The sequence below is a fragment of the Manis javanica genome, chromosome 18 (genome assembly GCF_040802235.1).
Source record: "Manis javanica isolate MJ-LG chromosome 18, MJ_LKY, whole genome shotgun sequence".
Classification (NCBI taxonomy): Eukaryota; Metazoa; Chordata; class Mammalia; order Pholidota; family Manidae; genus Manis; species Manis javanica.
This window is the reverse complement of record NC_133173.1, coordinates 15,542,376-15,559,787: the sequence shown is the minus strand read 5'-3', so window position 1 is coordinate 15,559,787 and position 17,412 is coordinate 15,542,376. Positions and strand designations below refer to the sequence as shown.

At 51.1% G+C, this 17,412-nt stretch overlaps 1 protein-coding gene across 7 annotated transcripts in view; it reads right to left on the bottom strand.

The window, feature by feature from the left end:
- Positions 1-17,412, bottom strand: part of LRRK1 (leucine rich repeat kinase 1) — a 114,825-nt gene that overhangs the window by 10,913 nt on the left and 86,500 nt on the right. For all 7 annotated transcript variants that reach the window (XM_037000453.2, XM_073227150.1, XM_037000458.2 and 4 more), the window contains 9 exons: positions 15,927-16,098; positions 13,522-13,685; positions 12,431-12,570; positions 10,627-10,876; positions 8,112-8,278; positions 5,563-5,760; positions 4,322-4,599; positions 2,492-2,686; positions 1,588-1,739 (listed from right to left, as the gene is read on the bottom strand). In XM_037000453.2, coding sequence (XP_036856348.2) covers positions 1,588-1,739; positions 2,492-2,686; positions 4,322-4,599; positions 5,563-5,760; positions 8,112-8,278; positions 10,627-10,876; positions 12,431-12,570; positions 13,522-13,685; positions 15,927-16,098 — 1,716 coding nt within the window. The remainder of the gene's footprint in view (positions 1-1,587; positions 1,740-2,491; positions 2,687-4,321; positions 4,600-5,562; positions 5,761-8,111; positions 8,279-10,626; positions 10,877-12,430; positions 12,571-13,521; positions 13,686-15,926; positions 16,099-17,412) is intronic.

Below are 17,412 nucleotides of genomic sequence, written 5' to 3'. Positions count from 1 at the left end.
AAAATATAAGGTCATGTTTCTTGAACATAAAATACATCATGAGTCCATCCTATTTAAATTCAGAACTATAGGATTTTTATTTAACCTATCTTTCATATTTACATGCTGAATATCATGACTGCAGGGCATGACACCAACATATAATTAGTCATTAACTTTATCCTATAATTACAAGCAATATCTTAAAATAACTACCATCAGTGTATAATTTCCAATATATATATATATTTTGGGGGGGGCATGCTTTCTTGGAGCATGTCTTATGCCAGAGCACTCAATCCCAGTGACATAACCTGATGCAAACCTCACCAAAACTGACCTAAGAAAAATGACAAAGTCCTTTCCACTGATCTCATTGTGCCTCTAGCTTCACTTTAATCCTCGTCAGATTTTAGCACCTGCAAATGTTTGCTATTAGGCTTACTAGAAGACTCTTCATGCCACAGAATGTTCTCTTGCCTCTAAAGACACCACACTAGGTAGTTGAGAGAGGCCATATAATATGGCCACAACTGAAGGATCTGATACAAGGTGGTTTTTTGGAGACTGTAGTCTTTGATGCTGTCTTTCCAAAACCCTGGCCTCTCCATCCTATGAAATCCTGCTTGTTCCTTAAATATCCTATCCCTACTTTATCCCATCCACCCTGTCTGAAGGCCATACCCCATAAACTGCCTTTACTAACATCTGTACCACTCCTACCCATTCAGTGTCTGAATCTACTCTCTGACCACCACCTCTTAGTTCTTTGGCTCACTCTCCCTACCACCATTATTCTCCCAAGTTTTTCTACTCTGGTGCTTTCCCATTTTTCCTCAGCCATTTGACGGCCTCAATCAGATTCCACGGCCCATCTCTATAACTGCTGTCTTGAAAACACCCTCATCTCCCCACATCCTCTCCTTCCTGGCAAAACCCCAATGCTGCTTAGAACCAACTGTTGTCTGTCCGTCTTGCAGTGTTGGGCAGCAGAGCATTGTGGAGGGACACATCACCACACTGAGGGGTCCCCTTTCTAGTGCATGCCTCCAACCTCAAGTGGGCCTGGGTGCTGGGCTGCAATGGCCCTGGACTACACTCCTCAATGCCCATGTCACATCTTCTCTTTTTCTCCTTGAAAATCCAAACCTCTCCCCATGCTCTCATCCTTCCTGCCACTTCACTGAGAAAAGGTAATGCAACTAGAAGGGAAGGTGCACAGATTCAGGTTTAAGGGCAGCCCTCCCACTGGACTCCAGGTTACCCCCCACCATGGCTCAGCAGCTCCACTCCAGAACCTGTCCTCTCCCCTGACCCCCAGCATTATTTACCACCTCTGCCATCAAGCTTCAAATAGCTCCCATTTTAAAACAAAACCCTTCCTTGACCCCCGTGCCCCACAAGCCTAGCAGATACCACCTTTTCTTTGCTTCTCTTAATGCAAAGCTATAGGTGTATGTCAATATATGTGGACTCAGTTTTTCTTGAGAGTCTTTCAACCCAGTGTCCACTAAACATCTCTCATGATGGTCATCCCAGACTGCTCCTGATTCCACGGCCGCCTACCACTCTGATGCCAGCAAGGCATAGCTAGCCTCAGAATGTTACCTGGACTCCTCCTTCCCGTCCCAGAACACCACGGTGTACTCCTGACCCTGGCTCGAGAAGAAGGCTGTCTGCTTCCCGCAGGGCAGCTGGTACATGAAGGCTGCAAAGGTTGGGTCCTTCATCTGGTTCACCACTGAAAGGGCCAGTGGTCGCTGAGGGAGAGAGGCCGCCAGGGCCATGAGCAAGGGTCACTTTCAACCAGACTGATACCCATTCTGTCCACAAAACCAGTGAATCAAGAAAGCAGAAGTGGAATCTGTTCCATTCAGGACCCAATCAAAACAAGAAGCTGAAACAACTCCACATGCCAGGAACAGACACTTCCAGGTGTCTGGGTCATCCAGGGCATCTGGAAGTCAGGTGGTTACATTAGCCTAAACTCTGATATCTTGACCCTCATGCCCAGGGACATATAATCTTGTAAAGACTGTTTCTTGGACCTCATTTACTCCCAGTATGTTAAATTAGCATTGTCTAATTTGAAAAAAGAGTTTTAACCTTGAAACCACTGCCTTCTTCCAAAAACAGCCAGCTTGAAAATGATAATATGGCTCCCACTTCTCATGAGCAAATGATTACTTTAAAAAGAGCTATGTTCCTTCTGCTCTCACATGGGGACTGACTTGCTCTAAAGGGGTTGGTATGCTTTATTTCACAAATTGGGAAGAAAATAAAGTTCATTTTTCCTGAGAGTGACATACACACAAAGAAAATGAACTGGATGTAATGGAGCACTGAATATTTTTTTCTAGAAGAGGTAAGCAGAGGAGGGCTGCCCCATTTGTTCTAGACCCTCCATGAAGGGTGGGCAGGCCGCCATGTGTGTGCACTGCACTCTGGAGATCCACAGCCTCCCCCATGGAGGCAGGAGGTGCCAGCCCCCAGGCTCCATGTCCCCCGGTACCTTCTCGGGCTTCGTGTCCCAGCACTCCATCATGAGGGCCTGGAGTCGATGGAACTGCACCTCCTCTGGCTGCCCCAGAATTGGGCGGATGCCCTTGGAGAGCTTCTTGGCAATCTGAAGCTGGTGATGGCCCAGCGCAGGCCGCTGTCCCGACAGGAGTTCATAGAGCACCATTCCGTAGGAGAACATGTCTACCTGGGCGGAGAGGAAAGCCAAGTCAGGTCTCCTGCCTGGGTCCAGTGGTTTTCACAAGCTGGCCCTAAGATGGAGGGAGCAGGGAAACACAGTTGGAAAAGGAAAACATGGGTCCTGGCAGAGGGATATAATCATCAATCCATTCACCATTCTGTCCATTTCTCCCCACCTGTCCAAACATCATTCCATCCCTTTGTCTATTATCTTCCAGTTCTACCTTTTTATCCATCTACCTGATTGTCTGTCCTTCTGCATGTTTATCCATCTGACTGCCTGTCTTTCTGTCCATTTACCCATATTTCCTCCCATACTTCTTTCCTTCCATCCCTCTGTCCGTCCGTCCGTCCATCCGTCCGTCCGTCCGTCCGTCCGTCCATCCATCCATCCATCCATCCATCCACCCAGTAAACACACACTGAGAACTTGCTAAATGTCCAACCCTGGTTCAGGGCTCCAAGGACGCCACGGGCCGTACCCTTGAGTATGAAGACAAGGCAGAAAAACTCAGACTCCCAGCTTAACACGCTTCCTACTAGAAGAGCAGTGCATGCAAAGCATAAAGAGAAGACCGACTCCTAGATCACAGTGTGCTGACTCTTCTAATTTTAATAAAAAGGCCCAGCAGGGAGAGAGTCAAGAAGTGACTTTTTAGCAGGACGATGGCTGAGCTAGACCTGAGAATTTTCAGTGTGAAGGTTCCTGTTATAATCTTAGTTTCAAGGTCCCTTTTCTGTCACCCACTCCTAAGGAGCTCATATTTATCACTCTGATTTGCCTTTTCTATTTTGGTTAAAGGCACAGGTGCTGAGTTCACCCACACATGCTTAGGTCATTCTCAAAGCAATTAATCAATGATCGACCTGCAAATCACCAAGTAATAAGAAATTATAGACCAGGGGAGTTTCAATGCCGGGTGACTGACTAGTGCTGGCCCTGGAGGCAGTGTGCATGTCTTATGCCATTGTCTGTGTGCCTGCATCTACCCAACAGCTTTCAGGGAAGAGGATTGACATTTAGCTATCATCTCTGCCAAGGCTGGCCATGCGGCTGCCGGGTAGGCCATGCTGGTCCTGCCACGATTCACTCCCTTCTCCCAGTTTTGATGCTGTTGCCTTAGGTGTCTTTGCTGTCTGGTCCAGCCAATGCCTGCGGTCAGTGCCTGTGGGCTGGGAGCCTTTACAATCCTTACTTTGTCTGCCCCTCATGAGCCCCTAAAGGATGGTACTTTGTCCCCATTTCACACATCTAAATGGCAGAGTTGGGACCCCAATCCAGACCCGTTTCTGTCTTGCACTCTTTGTCCCCTGTGTACAGCCTCCACTGTGCCTCTGAATCGAAGTTTGAGAATTCTGAGGCTGAGGCACTGCTCCTGAAATGAAAAGGTCCACCTAGACATCCTACGAGGTGGGCACAGGCCCCTGTGACTCAAAGCCAGAGCCTTTCGGTTGAGCACGGGAGAGGGAAAGAAGTGTGTGTGTGTGTGTGTGTGTGTGTGTGTGTGTGTGTGTGTGTGTGTGTGTGTGTGGTGGGAGAGCTGCAGTGCCGCCAGGACTGGCTGGCTGGCCTCGTGTGGGGCCTGGGCTCCCTGCCGTGGGGTCGGGCTGGGCCAGGGCCAGCGGTAGGCCACATGGGTACCTTCTCATCATACACGATGCGAGGCCTGATCTCCGGGGCCTGGTAGCCGGGAGTGCCCTCTACGCCAAGGGCGCCCTCGTGGAACGACTGCCGTGAGATCCCGTAGTCGGACAGCTTGATGTTGACAGTCTCCTTGACATCGAGAGACCAGACCAGGATGTTGTCTGACTTCAGGTCACAGAAGATGATGTTTTTCTTGTGCAGATAGGCCAGGCCAGAGGCGATCTGGTAGGCTACTTTTTGGGTGAGCATGTGTCCGAGGGGCATAAAGGAAGAATCTTTGCAAAGAAAAAAAGCATCAAACTATTATGATAACAACTGTCTTCTTTTCTTACCTTCTGTTTCCCCAAATACTTGACATTCCACTGACACAGTCTGCCCAGTCCCCAACCTGGGTGCCACAGGAGACAGGGAATGACCTCCTTGAGTAAAACATTAGTTAGGATAGAAATGCTTGTCAGGACAGCATTCATTCATGGGATTTCAAGCCGGGAATTGTTGGTGTTTTTACTAAAAGAGCAAAGATAAAATATGCCTCCAGTTCATTTTAGGCCCCGTTGCTACTGTGTCTAGAGGTGATTTGCAGGTTTAAGAGCTTCATTAAAAAAAAATGTCTTCCACTGAGAAGAAATGATTGATTTTTAATTGCATTTCTTCTTCCTGAGTCCAGAGATAGTTACTTCTCCCCCTCTCAGCTCTTTGGAATTTAATTACCCATTTCTCAAGGGTTTCTTATTATTACCCGTTTCTTATTTTGATAAAAAATAAGATAGGATAAAACTAACCCAAGGACCCAGAGTTTTAACAACGGTGGACACGTGTGGTGTGTTGTAGCTAAAGGAGAGATTTATGCGGCTGGTGGGCTCGTGGTGCCAGGCTGCTGCCTCTCGGGCCCTCCCTGGGCTGCCCCATGTGATTGCTCTCTCTGCACTGCCCTCTGGAGGGGCTCTATCCTCCTCCGGGGACTAAACTCAAACAGGACCGGGAGCGTCTGACTCCAAACCACGAGCTTGTCCTGCCTGGCCACCATCACTGCACAGGGTTCACCCTGGTGAAGCACCTTCCATGGTGCAGGGAGCCGGCCACATGAGCCTCAGGCAGGCCAGCCCGGCCCAGGGGCCCCCCAGGCCACCCACGGCTTCCCCGGGCGCTGCACAGCCTGGCCAGTGCTCTCGGGCCTCCCAGAGGCTCAGGTGGGCCGGCCCGGCAGCCCCCAGGAAGGTTCTGGGCGTGGCTGGTACCTTTGGCATTCTCAGACAGCACGGTGTTGAGGCTGCCCAGCGGGGCGAGCTCCAGGGCGAAGCAGAGCGGGTGGATGCTGATGCCGATGAGCGACACGATGCACGGGTGCTGCAGGGCGTGCAGCATGCTGGCCTCCTGCCGGAACTCTGAGAAGTTCTTCATGGCGTCCGTGGCCCGCAGGTGCCTCAGCACTGTGTCTGCAGGGGAGAGAGGCTGTCAGTGCTGCCGGGAGGGCATGGGACATGGAGCACAGGTGCCCTGCTGGGCCCTGTGACATCCACCCAGGGCACCCGTCCAGGGCCACTCAGGCGGGAGTCCCTGCCACCCTCTGAGCTGCCTCATGGTGACTCGAGGGGCCTCTCCACATACCAGGGGTTACAATATAATCCTATGGGATTTGGCCCCCAAAGGTGGCATGGCTCAGGCTGACATCAAGACCCCTCCTCTTCAGGTGCCAAGCTTGTCCTGCCACCCTGGGCAGTTCCTGTGCCCTTGATGGGGGCTGCACATGCCCCTGCCCATCACCCAGAGGTCCCCCTTGAAGCCTTGCTCCATGCTGCGGCTGGCTACCGCAGGATCACAGTTGTATTTTATTCCAATTTTGCGTCCCTGGAGCATCACCCAGAGCCTGGCTCAGGCAGCAGTCTGGAATGTAACCAGGTCCCAACTGGTCATTCCAAAGGCTGCTGAGGCTGGCTCACTGCTGACTGCCTTTCTGCCAGCCTGAAGCCAGACCTGTGCAGGAAAGGAGGACCACCCCCTTCCCTCAGCCATAGAGGAAACTGGGGGACAGCCACGGGCCTGTGACACGTCACCTCAGGCCACAGGAGAAAGCCCTATGGGAAGTGGCGGGGGATCCCAGCCTGCTGGAACCTTCTCCCACTGTCCCCAGAACGCATCCCCCCTGGGAGGTGTGGCCTGAGTCCCCTTGAGGGGCCCCCTCCCATCAAGGGAAGGAGGATGCTGCCCATCAGGCCGTGGTTGGCCCTGGGGTCACTGAGCAGGGTCCACCATGCCCTGTTTTTCCTTTTGTGTCCTCATCTGTCCCTTTCCCATGTGCAAATTTTAAAGTCAAGAGGTTTAAACAGCATGAAAAAAACCCTGGCAATCACAGTACATCAGCTGTGCCAGATCTATGTATTGTGCTGGCCAAATTAGTTTTTTAAGTGAAAAAGTTTTGTTTTTCACATTGGGTCTTTGACAATTAAGACTTTATTTTCGAGTGTGGCATGAAAGTTAACCCAAGTCTCTGCCTCCATTTCGCGAACGGTCAGCTTCTCCCCTGATGTTACCTCTGTAACTGCCAGCTTCCCCCCCCACACATGTGGGCTGTATCTGTTCCCTCGGCAGGCCTGTGTATGCCCAGGAGGACGAGGCCTTTAAGCCATGACATTTGCTGGGCAGGCTTCCTTCCTGTGTCTTCTATTGTACAATTTTCTCAGCGGTGTTTGGGCTTTTGTCATTTCACATGCATTTTAGAATTAGCTTTCTTACACACACACACACACACACACACACACACACACACACACACACACACACACACACACACACACACACACACACACACACACACACACACACACACACACACACACACACACACACACACACACACACACACACACACACACACACACACACACACACACACACACACACACACACACACACACACACACACACACCCTGCTGGGCTTTAGAGGAGAACTAAAGTGATGACAGATATGAATTATTCCTCAATATCTTATGGTTTAATTGCTGCCATGGAGGACATTAGCTAACGGGTCATTGCGGACTATGGGGATGCCACAGAATTCTGATGTGAGCTCGCATCTAGCAACTTTATGGATCTTTCTGGGCTCTAATGTTTGTCAATAAGCCTCTTAGCTTTTTTGTGCACATCATAGAAATTACAATTTTCTCTTCCTTTCTGATTGTTCTCTTTGTATCATTCTACAATTCTAATTTTTCTACCAAGAGTATAAATCATCTCTATGATCATAAAGATGGCCTAGCTGGGGTAGTGCGACATGTAATAGACAGCCACTGGAGGTGAGGAGGCCTCCCAGCCACACTCCGGGTGGAGCCCATCTCTGAACCTCCCATCTGTGGACCTGAGAGTGTCCTTTCCTTCATGGGGGTCCGGGTGGCAGAGAAGCCACCCCATGCTGACTTCCCAGCCATTCATCCAGAGCGCCCACCCAGTAGACATGGCTGGGAGGGTCCTGTGGGGTGAGGGGTCCACCTGAGGTCAGAATGTGCGCCCACCAGGTGCCAGGCCTATGCCAGCCTTGGAGCAGATGGAAATTGTAATAAGAAGGGCCCACACTCTTGAAGACTCACACCTAGACAGGAAAGTTATCTCCAAAAGCAGTTTCCAGGCCTTGCTCAGCCTGACTCTTGGGCCTGCCCCACGTCCTGCCAGGACAAAGCAGAGCTGCCCCCTTGCCCGCCTTCCCCCTCCTGTGTGAATGGCCTCAGGCCCCCCCAGGTTTGAACTGAGGGAACACAAGTCTGAAAGGCAATGATGCAGAGCCCTGTTTACCTGCTGGGGCATTAGGAAAATTCTTGAATTTCTTGATCTGGAATCGCTTCACAGCTGCAGGTTGGCCTTGGTAGCGGGCCCGGTAGATGACGGTGCCACTCCCGCCCTGGCCCAGGACGGCGCTGTCATCCTCCCTGTGCTCCAGCTTGCTGTTCTCCAGGAAAAGCCTGCCAGCAACAGCGCGGGGTCAGAAGGTTCAGCCCCAACCACTACCCTGGCCTCCAGAGAGGCCTGCTGGGGTGGGCAATGGCTCCCAGGCTGGGTGGACGCAGGGTGGGCTTGTCATTTGGTCCCGCTGGGAGGAGTCATGGTCTGCAGCTATCAACAGGGTCAGAGGACAAGCCTCAGTCTCCTCCTCCGTGAAGTGGGCGCATAGCAGGAATTGCCCCACAGTGTAGATGGTGACTGGTACAACACAGAGCCTCTGAAAGCTGTCCACATGGAAATAAAATCCCATGTATGTTTTCCTCCAAAACATTCTGTGCTTTGGCAGCTAGTATCCATCAGACAAACTGCATTTGTTCACTGCTAGGTCAGTTGTTTCCCCATTTCTTTTTATTAGGCAAAGAATTACATAACAGCCATGCAGAGCTTCTGATCAGCATGACCAGTGTCCCCACAATCAAGGGCTAGGATTTTACCCAAGTGCAGGGCATTCAGGCCTGGTCCCTGGTCTCTGTGTTCTAATCCTAAGTGAATCAGAGGTTTCTGCTGGGCTTTTGGAACTGCTGCAACTCACTCCTGGAAGGCAGGGACGGAGAGAGGGTGGGCAAGGCGGCCTGATGCCCCCACACTGCAGGGCCTTGCCCTGCTCTGCTGAGGGTCACCTGGGTTCCTCATCAGCTGCCTGTGCCAGGGGGCCCCACAGGCCTGCCCCCACCCCCTTCCCTTGTTTCCCATGTCTTCCTTGAACAGATTCTGCAGCTGCTCAGACTCCGCACAGCTCAGCTGCATCATATCCAGCAGACGCAGCTGTACGCAGTGGAGCCCTGGGGGATGCAGTGGGAGCAGGCTGGGCTGTTCTCCAAATGCCCTCCCATCCCAAGCCAGCAGCTCAGGAAGCCTAGGTGCTTGGCCGCCTCCTAAGATGGGCTCAGGGAGCAGCAGGAAGGCTGGGGATCCCTCGGGGCCTTCTGTTAGGACTCCTGTAATCGGGGCCATAGGACAGGGCTCCCCATCGCTGCCTGCCCAAACTCTCAGGGCAGGGAGTGTGATGCTTCAGTGCCATGGATATGCCACAGCTGACGTTTCCAGAGAACCTCTGCTGGATTGTGAATCCTGTTCAGATTGGTCTTTTTAACTCCTGGCCAAGTACCTTAGTGTAAGAACCATGCTACAGCCTGCAATTACAGCCGCACTAATAGGGATAACCAATCTGGCTTTCCAGGTTCCATGGAGCAGATGCTACAGCCTAGATTTAGTTAGGGCATAAAACATAACAAAGCTCAGCAAATAGATGACAACTCTAAAATCTGGGGCTGCCAAGTTGGGCATCCCACTAAGAAATCTGATTCATCCATATACAAAACCTGCATGTGGTCTCTGGAAGTGATAACCTCAAGTTAAAGAGTTAGGAATAAAGGAAGCCATTTTACAGAAAAATGGTGTTTGGTATTTCCAGCAATGAGGGATTGGGGTGTTGAAGAGAACCATGGTGGGAGAAGATCCTATGCAGAAAGCAATTTCTTAATTTAATAGATTCATCCAGAAGCATGCTTTAGAACTCAAATTCTGCAACATCTCAATGTACTCCACTTCTATTTTCTTGGGATGGGGGGAGAAATTTGGAAAAATGAGAATACAAATATTCTCCCCCCTCCCAAAAGTTTAATTTTCCTTAAAGAACTCAGATACACCTATCTTTTGAATGAGAAAACAACAGGACGTCACAACTTCAAAAAAGTTGGTAACCACCAATGTCAACTGTCTCCAGGGAGAACAAATCATGGCTTCTGGTTTCCATGACTACAGAAGATGCCACCTTTCCCCAAGCGCTCAGATTTTGTGACTGTTTTTTGTTGGATGGGACCACAACATGGTTTCTGCTTTCTCCTGCATTCTCTCCCCAGTTATTATCTTAGATTAGTGTAGGTAGGCTTAACTCTAAGAGCAGATTCAGGGCATTCAAATGCCTAGCCTCAGGGCAGCAGCCAGGAGTCAGCATTTGCCAAGGAAGGAAAAGGCAGCTGGAGTCTGGCACTCTCCCTTTTCAAACACCGTGGTGGGGGTTTGCCTTCCATTGTTTAGCTGGCAGCTCAGTAGGAATCAGAGTGGGAGTCAGCTCGGGAAGGGGGCTCCAGCTAATGGGAGGGGAACAGTGTGGGGTCCCAGAATGGCCCCACCCTCCAAGTGCTCTAACCAGCTAGGTCTCAAAAATGGGATGAGGACAGCCTAGAGACCTTTAGGTAGCCTAGGAAGGGACCTGAAAGTCACCTGAGATTGGGTGGGGACCAGTGGCTGCAGCAGCTGTTGCCACCCAAGTGGGGCCGCTGTGCAGTGCGGCGCTGTGTCGTACCTGGCCGGGAAGTCAGTCATGAACAGCTCGGGGACCAGTTCCTGGAGAGGCACAGGGAGGTCGGGGTGTCTGGGGCAGGAGATGAAGTCCTGCTCGATGGCCGTCAGCACACAGTCTTCCATGTCGAAGTACTGCACGCCCTCCGACTTCTCACTGGGGTTAGTGTGCTGTGCCCGGGAGGTCTCGCAGACCGGGCAGGGCACGTACTGCTCCATGAGTGGCGTCCCATCACTTTCCGTGGCGGTCAGGGCTACATAGGGACACAGTGGGAGACGGCTCATAGGCAGGCAAGTGGGTCTTTCATAGGACAGGGTCTGTCTGTCCTTGCCTGGACCCTCGGGAGTGGCTGAAACATGACTGGCACACTTGGGTTCCTTTTTGGAGATGTTATCCTCAGTCCTGAGAGATGTGGGCAGGGTCTGAGCTATGCCTTGTTCCAATGGCCAAACAACAACCAGTAAGGAGCCATTCTTAAAATTAGAAATACACAGCTGGCACTTACAATGATATTTTCTGGAAGAGCAAGGTTGGGGGGAATGAATACAAAGTATAGTTGACAAACTAGTCATTTTACCCAGATTCCTCTAGGTGGGAGACACACAGATTTCTGCACACCTCTGAAAGGAGATGCAAAGAAACACCCCCTAAAGTGCTCTGTGGAGGTACCTGAGCTGGTGGCCTGCTTTGTGCAGGGCAGGAGGTGGACCCCTAGAAGTTTCTGGGCACATCTGCCATGAGCAGGCCCATGAGTAACCCACCCTGCCAGCTGGCGCTGTCTCTAGGCAGCCCTGTCTCAGGCCCGCAGCCCAGTCCTTCCCACCTCAGGTGATTGTCTGATGGGCCCCCAGTCAGGCCCTCAGTGGTTCATAGGGGCCTGCGGCTCCCCTTGGATGGCCAAGCACTCCCCAGCTCCTGCAGTTCACACACTAAACTGCCTTTTGTCAGGCCCCTTTCCAAGCTCTTCCTCCTCGTAGGTCACCCTTCCCATCGATATCCAAAGGACCCCAGGCCCTGGTGCCTGGAGCACGCCCTGCCCCTGGGCCTCAAGTGTTCCCAATGAGGCTGTCCTGGGACGCGGGGCTGGCATGCAGGCGAGGAAGCCAGCTCAGGGAGGCTGGAGGAGTGGCCGCCTGCCCTCTGAGGTTGAGGGCTCACGGGGAAAAGGCTGCCTGGTTTTGCCCTAGGTCTCCTCCCTGCACAATGCCCTGTGGATTGGTCTGCATGCTGGCAGACAAACAGGACCTCAACAGCTTCACTTCAAAAAGTATTTTCTTTAGGTGGACTGTCAATGAAGAAGCCGATCAAAGGACCTGAAGAGGGCCGTGTGGGTGGCTCAGGGTGGGAAGCAGGCAGGGAAGGAGAATGGGGGCCTTGGCAGATGCGACTCTCTTCCCTCTTTGCCTGCACAAGGGCTAACTCTCCATCTGTGGGTTCCCCCCCAGCCAACTGCAGCAGCACTGCCCACCCTGTACGAACCAGACCTGGGGGAGGCTCACAGCAAGGGTATTCTTGGACCACAAGCGGTACCCAGGCTCGTCTTCTTCCTACACACTGTGGGCAGCCAGGGGCTGAGTCCTGCACATGCCCTGTGGCATCTGGGCTCATGTCTTCCCCACAGCGCCCCATCCATGCCCACAGCTGGACTCCCCTGGGGTCAGACTCTGCCAGAGGGCCATTAGGACCCCTCTGGATTCCTCGGGCTGAATCCTAGTGAGATTCCTGTTCCCCAAATAAGGACCCCACCCTCCAATTTATAAAGAAATATTAACATGAGAAAAGACTGGGTTTAAGAACATCCTCTTACCAGGAAACCACTGGTCAATCAAGGAATTGACATGGTCTGTGATAAAAGCCATTGCTGAGAAGTCTCTCATTTCTGATTGGCAAATGATTTTTATTCCTCCGCTTTTTTTCTTTTTCCAGTTCACATCTGAGGATTCCACACTGCAACCCCAAAACAAAAAAGAGGTCCATTGTGATCCAGCTGTGGAGGCCCCTGGGGTGATCTCCTTGCCTCCAGGGCGAGGAGCCCCAGGGACTCCAGGGACCCTGTACCCAGACAAGACTGTCAGGGGGGCTCCTGCATTTGACCATTTGTGCACATGGCCCTGCCTCGTTCCCCCTCCAGCCTCCAACATGCTGATGACTTTGCGGTAAGGGGTGCTCAGGCTGGGATGTGACCCTTACGTGTGACCCTGGGGAAAGTTCTTTCCTTCTTTGAACCACAGGATTCTCATCTGTCAAGTGGCAACTGTGAACCTGAAGTGGGAAAATCTATACTGACAGCACCAGGCACCGAGAGGCTCCAATCAGAAAAAAGGATTACGTTCAAAACACTGAGAAGAATTTTGAAAAAATTCACTGTATGAAATAATCTTGTGTGTTTATTATCCCTGATTAAAAATCACTTATTAGATCTGTTGAGGTGACTTTATGTCTATCTTGCTCAAAAAATGAAGAAAATAGGAAAAGCGAGCTATGTTCGATATCTCGTATGTCGCCCATGGGATCCAGGCTGGGTGGGGAACCAGCGGCATCTCCTAGGACAAGGGGGCATCATCTCCTGGTTGGCGCAAGGCCCCTGCAGGTCCCAGCTAAGTGGCCATGGCAGGTGCTGGCAGCTCTCACCCCTGAGCTCAGTGGTCACCCACTCCCTAAAGTGCTGGGCTGTGATCACCACACCCTCCCTCACCTTTCCTGTCCTGCCAGGGGAGAAGAGGAGCGATGAGGATATGGGGAACCCCTGGGACATTTGTCGGGGGGTCTCCTATTTTTAGATTTCTAGCAAGTTGCCATGAGGAGCTGCTCGTGGGAGCAGAACTCTGGACATCAGGTGGACAGTCATTGCCAGGGCAAGGTGTTGCCCCAGTCAGGTGGGCTCCCAAATGCTCCTACCTGAGGTAGCCCCCGTCAAAAGTGACCAGGAGCCCTTCCTGCCAATAGATGGTCTGATTTCTTTTCACCCTGAATGTGCTGCAGCGATTTCTCTGGTTTCCTGTGAAACTGTAAATGGTGACTTTCCTGTGCCTGCTTTTAGTATTCTTCTTGTTTTCAAAAAGCTGAAAGACAGAGAAAAGACCCTGCTTAGGTATTCTGGGCTCCTCTTGGGCCCTGGGCAGGGCTCTGACAAGGCCAGCCTGGCCCCGTCGTGACAGATGACCACTGTTCTTCCCACCCCCTGCACACAGCTCATCCTTCTGCCAAGTTAGATGCTGCATTATCTGAAGGGGCGCCAGGATGCCCTGGGAACACATTTTCCCCAAGGGATGGAAGACAGGTTTTTCTTTTTCAAATCTTTCCCTACCTGATTTCACAAGCAGAATATGTTAGAAAACATGGGAAATACAGAAAGAGGTAAGAGAAAATAAAATACCAACTTGATGCCGATCAGCAAGATCAGGAAGATGTTGGTATATTTTATTCCGGGATTTTTTCCTATCTACATCTATGTCATGTTTATAGAATAGCTGAAGCCATATTTCCTAATTTTGTATTTCTAATAGAAAACTAATACAAAATTCATTTTTCTAACGCTCTGTATTTTATTAAGCATAGTAATTTCCCGGATAATTCTCTTCTTTGGACACTGAAGTTGGCTCCAGTCATTTTCTCTCACTCAGAAAAGCCAGATGAACATGGAAAAGCACAAGGTTTTCCCTGATTTAAAATGATTTCCTTAGTCCAAATTTTTAACAATAGGATTATTGGGTCAAAGTGCCCATTAGGACTCTGGATACGTATAAAGGATACGCTTTAGAAATGATTAGACTATACACTCACTGAACACAGTGTGTATGTTATGATTCTGGGGCTGGTAATTGGTGGCTTTACTGTTTGCTAATTTGATAGGGGAAAAGTGGCCTCTCACAGATGCTTAAATTTGCATGCCATTGATTACTCAGGAGGCTGCACTCCTTTTCCTCATCTGAATTTCAATAAGGCTTCCTTTCCAAATTTGAGTGAGGGGTGTTGCCCAGAAGGGCCCCTGCCTGGGCCCGCTGCACCCCCCCCGCCCCCCCGCCAGCCACAGCAGAGAGCCGCCTTGGTTCCTCAGGCCCCACGGGTTGCTGGAGCTCTGTGACCTCCCACTTAGAATCTGGCAGGAGGAAGGGTTCAAAGAGAGGGCAGAGTGACTCAGTGGGAGGAAGAGGGACAGCTTCTGCACCCCATCCTTCAACCAGCACACTCTCCTGGCCCTACAGACAAGCCTGTCTCCCTGCTAACAAGGGCGCCACACAGGTTTGCAGGCTCTTGCATTTGCTTTCAACAAACACTTCAGTAAAATGGGAAGATCAAAGACTATCTTATTTAGCCAAGAAGTCACAATTTCATAAGGGTCTTTTAATTAGAATGTGACAAAAATAGACTCAGACTGAGGTTAATGTGAACTATTCAACGGTTTGGGTTTTATGCCAGGAGTTCCCATCCTGTGCAGTGGGTCAGAATCCCGTGAAGGGCTGTCAAAAACAGAGCACTGGATTCCATCCTGGACTTTCTGATACAGTGAGTCTGGGGCAGGTCTGAGAATCTGCATTTCTAACAAATTCCCAGATGAGGCTGGTTCTGGAACCCCACTTTGAGAATTGTCACTCTAGACAAATACTACTTCCATGTTATCGTCTTGCGTGAAGTCAGCGTTGATGGACAGCCAGTACTCCTTCCATTAACCCCAGGTACTGACTCCTTGGGTTAGGTCCTCATTATGCACACCAAGTCCAGGTTCTGTGCCCGTGGTTTCCAAGCCTCCCTGGACACTGGAATCATGCCGGAGCTTTACTGAAGCTTGGGTGCCACACCCAAAGATTCTGACTTAAGTGGTCTGGGGTCTGCTCTGTGTCTGGTGGAAGCTCTCCAAGCGAGTTTAACACACTGCCTGGGTGGCAAAACCACAGCTCTAAAGCCAGGGTTCTCCAAGTGCGGTCCCAGGCCAGCTGCGTCACCTGGTGCAATGGTTTGATATGCAAATTCTCGGCTCCCAGTCCACCCCCACTGAATCAGAAGCTCTGAGTAGGGGTCCGGCCACCTGTGCTCTAATAAGCCCTCCAGCAGATTTGAGGTGGTTAGTTTAGAAGCACTGCTCTTGAAGAGAGTATCCTTTCTCAGCCAGCTGGGTGCTGATTCGGCATTCACAGAAGGGCTCTGGACTGATGAAGAGAAGGCAGCTGGCCCTAAGTTAGCAGCTTTGCTTCAGGAAAAGGGTCTCTAGTCAGGCCTCTCCAGCTAAAGAGCATCTTTCCCCCTTGAGGGTGAAGCTGCTATTGTCTGTCATGTTTTCCTCCCACAGAGAAACCAGAGCCTACCTGGAGGTCCATCTCTGCCAAGCTGATCAGCATCCGTGCTATAAACCTTTGCCAGAAGCCAACGGGAACGAAGCTCATCTTAAATACCCTCTGAATGGTATTGGCTGTGGGGTGCCGCATGCCATGGGTGTCCAGGCCAGGTTTGGATGGAAGGAGATGTGGGAGGAGATAGCTGAAACACACCAAAAGGACTGGTGAACCGCATGGCAGGGCTGTGACACCCTACCCACCCCACTGGGCAGCCAACTTGGCCTGGGGCACCTCTACTGAACTGGGTCAGGCACCTTCCTTCCAGGGCCTTTGGAATTTTAATTTTAGAAAGAAAGGGTAGTTTATATGCTGAGAACAAATGCTCCAAGAGAAATTGAAGATGGGCACAGTGGATATATTTACCAAGGTCTCCCAGACAGAGACTAGATTAATTCTCAGGGAAGACATGGAAACATCTGTGGTCACACACATGTTAGACATAGCAAATCACAGTTGATTCTCTGTAAACTGGGTTGTGATTGGGGAATCACTTAAAATTAACTTCGGATGGGGAAGGAAAAACAAATACAGCTGCACGGTCCCAAGGACAATGTAGATATTGGGGTCAGAGTAACGTTTTTGGCCTTTGAAGCTGTTTATTGTTCTTGGCCAGTTAAGACAACACAATTGCCTTAAAAGTTAGAAGGAGGCTGTTTGTGCAGAAGAGGGAAGTTTTATAAGAGCACTTTGCTCATCGTAAAAGTGCCCAATCGCCGTGTCAGTGAGCTGCTCGTGGTTGTGGTCATTTGAAAGCAGCTGAAACCAGGAGGGCCCTCCAGCAATGCCTGCAAGCCAGCACCTCGGTGAGCCCTGGAGCTGAGGGGCAGGCCCAGGGCGGCTGCGGGCAGGGCCCTGGGTGTGTCCTTTCCTTAACAAAGGCTTGGCCTTCGGCACTCCTAATCCTCTTCAGATACATCAGTTTACGTCCAGTAAAATGTTCTCAGAACTTTCTGGAAGAGAGCCCCAAAAATATTATAGAAGGAAAATTCAATGACAGCCTGGTGGTCTGAGTGCACAGGCGACAACCCCAGCTCTAGGCCTTCAGCCTTGTTGAGAATCCACTTCCCTGGCGTGGGAAGAGAAAGGGTACCCACCTCTCTGGGCTGGTGAAGGATGGACCGGGCCTTGCAAGTTAGGCTTGGGGGCGGGGCAGGCGGTGGGGTGTTAGGTCCTTTTTAGCCATTTCGGTTGTTGGGTAGAGGTCTTCTCAACTACCTAGGCTACAGCGCCTCTCTCTCTGCCCCTAGGCTCCTCCAGCAGAGCACCCTGAGTTTTTCCTTCATGTTCTGGAAAGCCCTTGTCCATCTACTCTCCGGAGCGCTTCCCCAAACAGACCCTTGTCAGTGCCCAGCGTGATCAGCTCTGTAGTTCCCTGCTTCTTTCTCCCTGTAGGTGAGCACCGCTTGAAGGAGGGGCCCTGCACCCAGCTGCCCCAGCATGCAGCCCGGCACACACA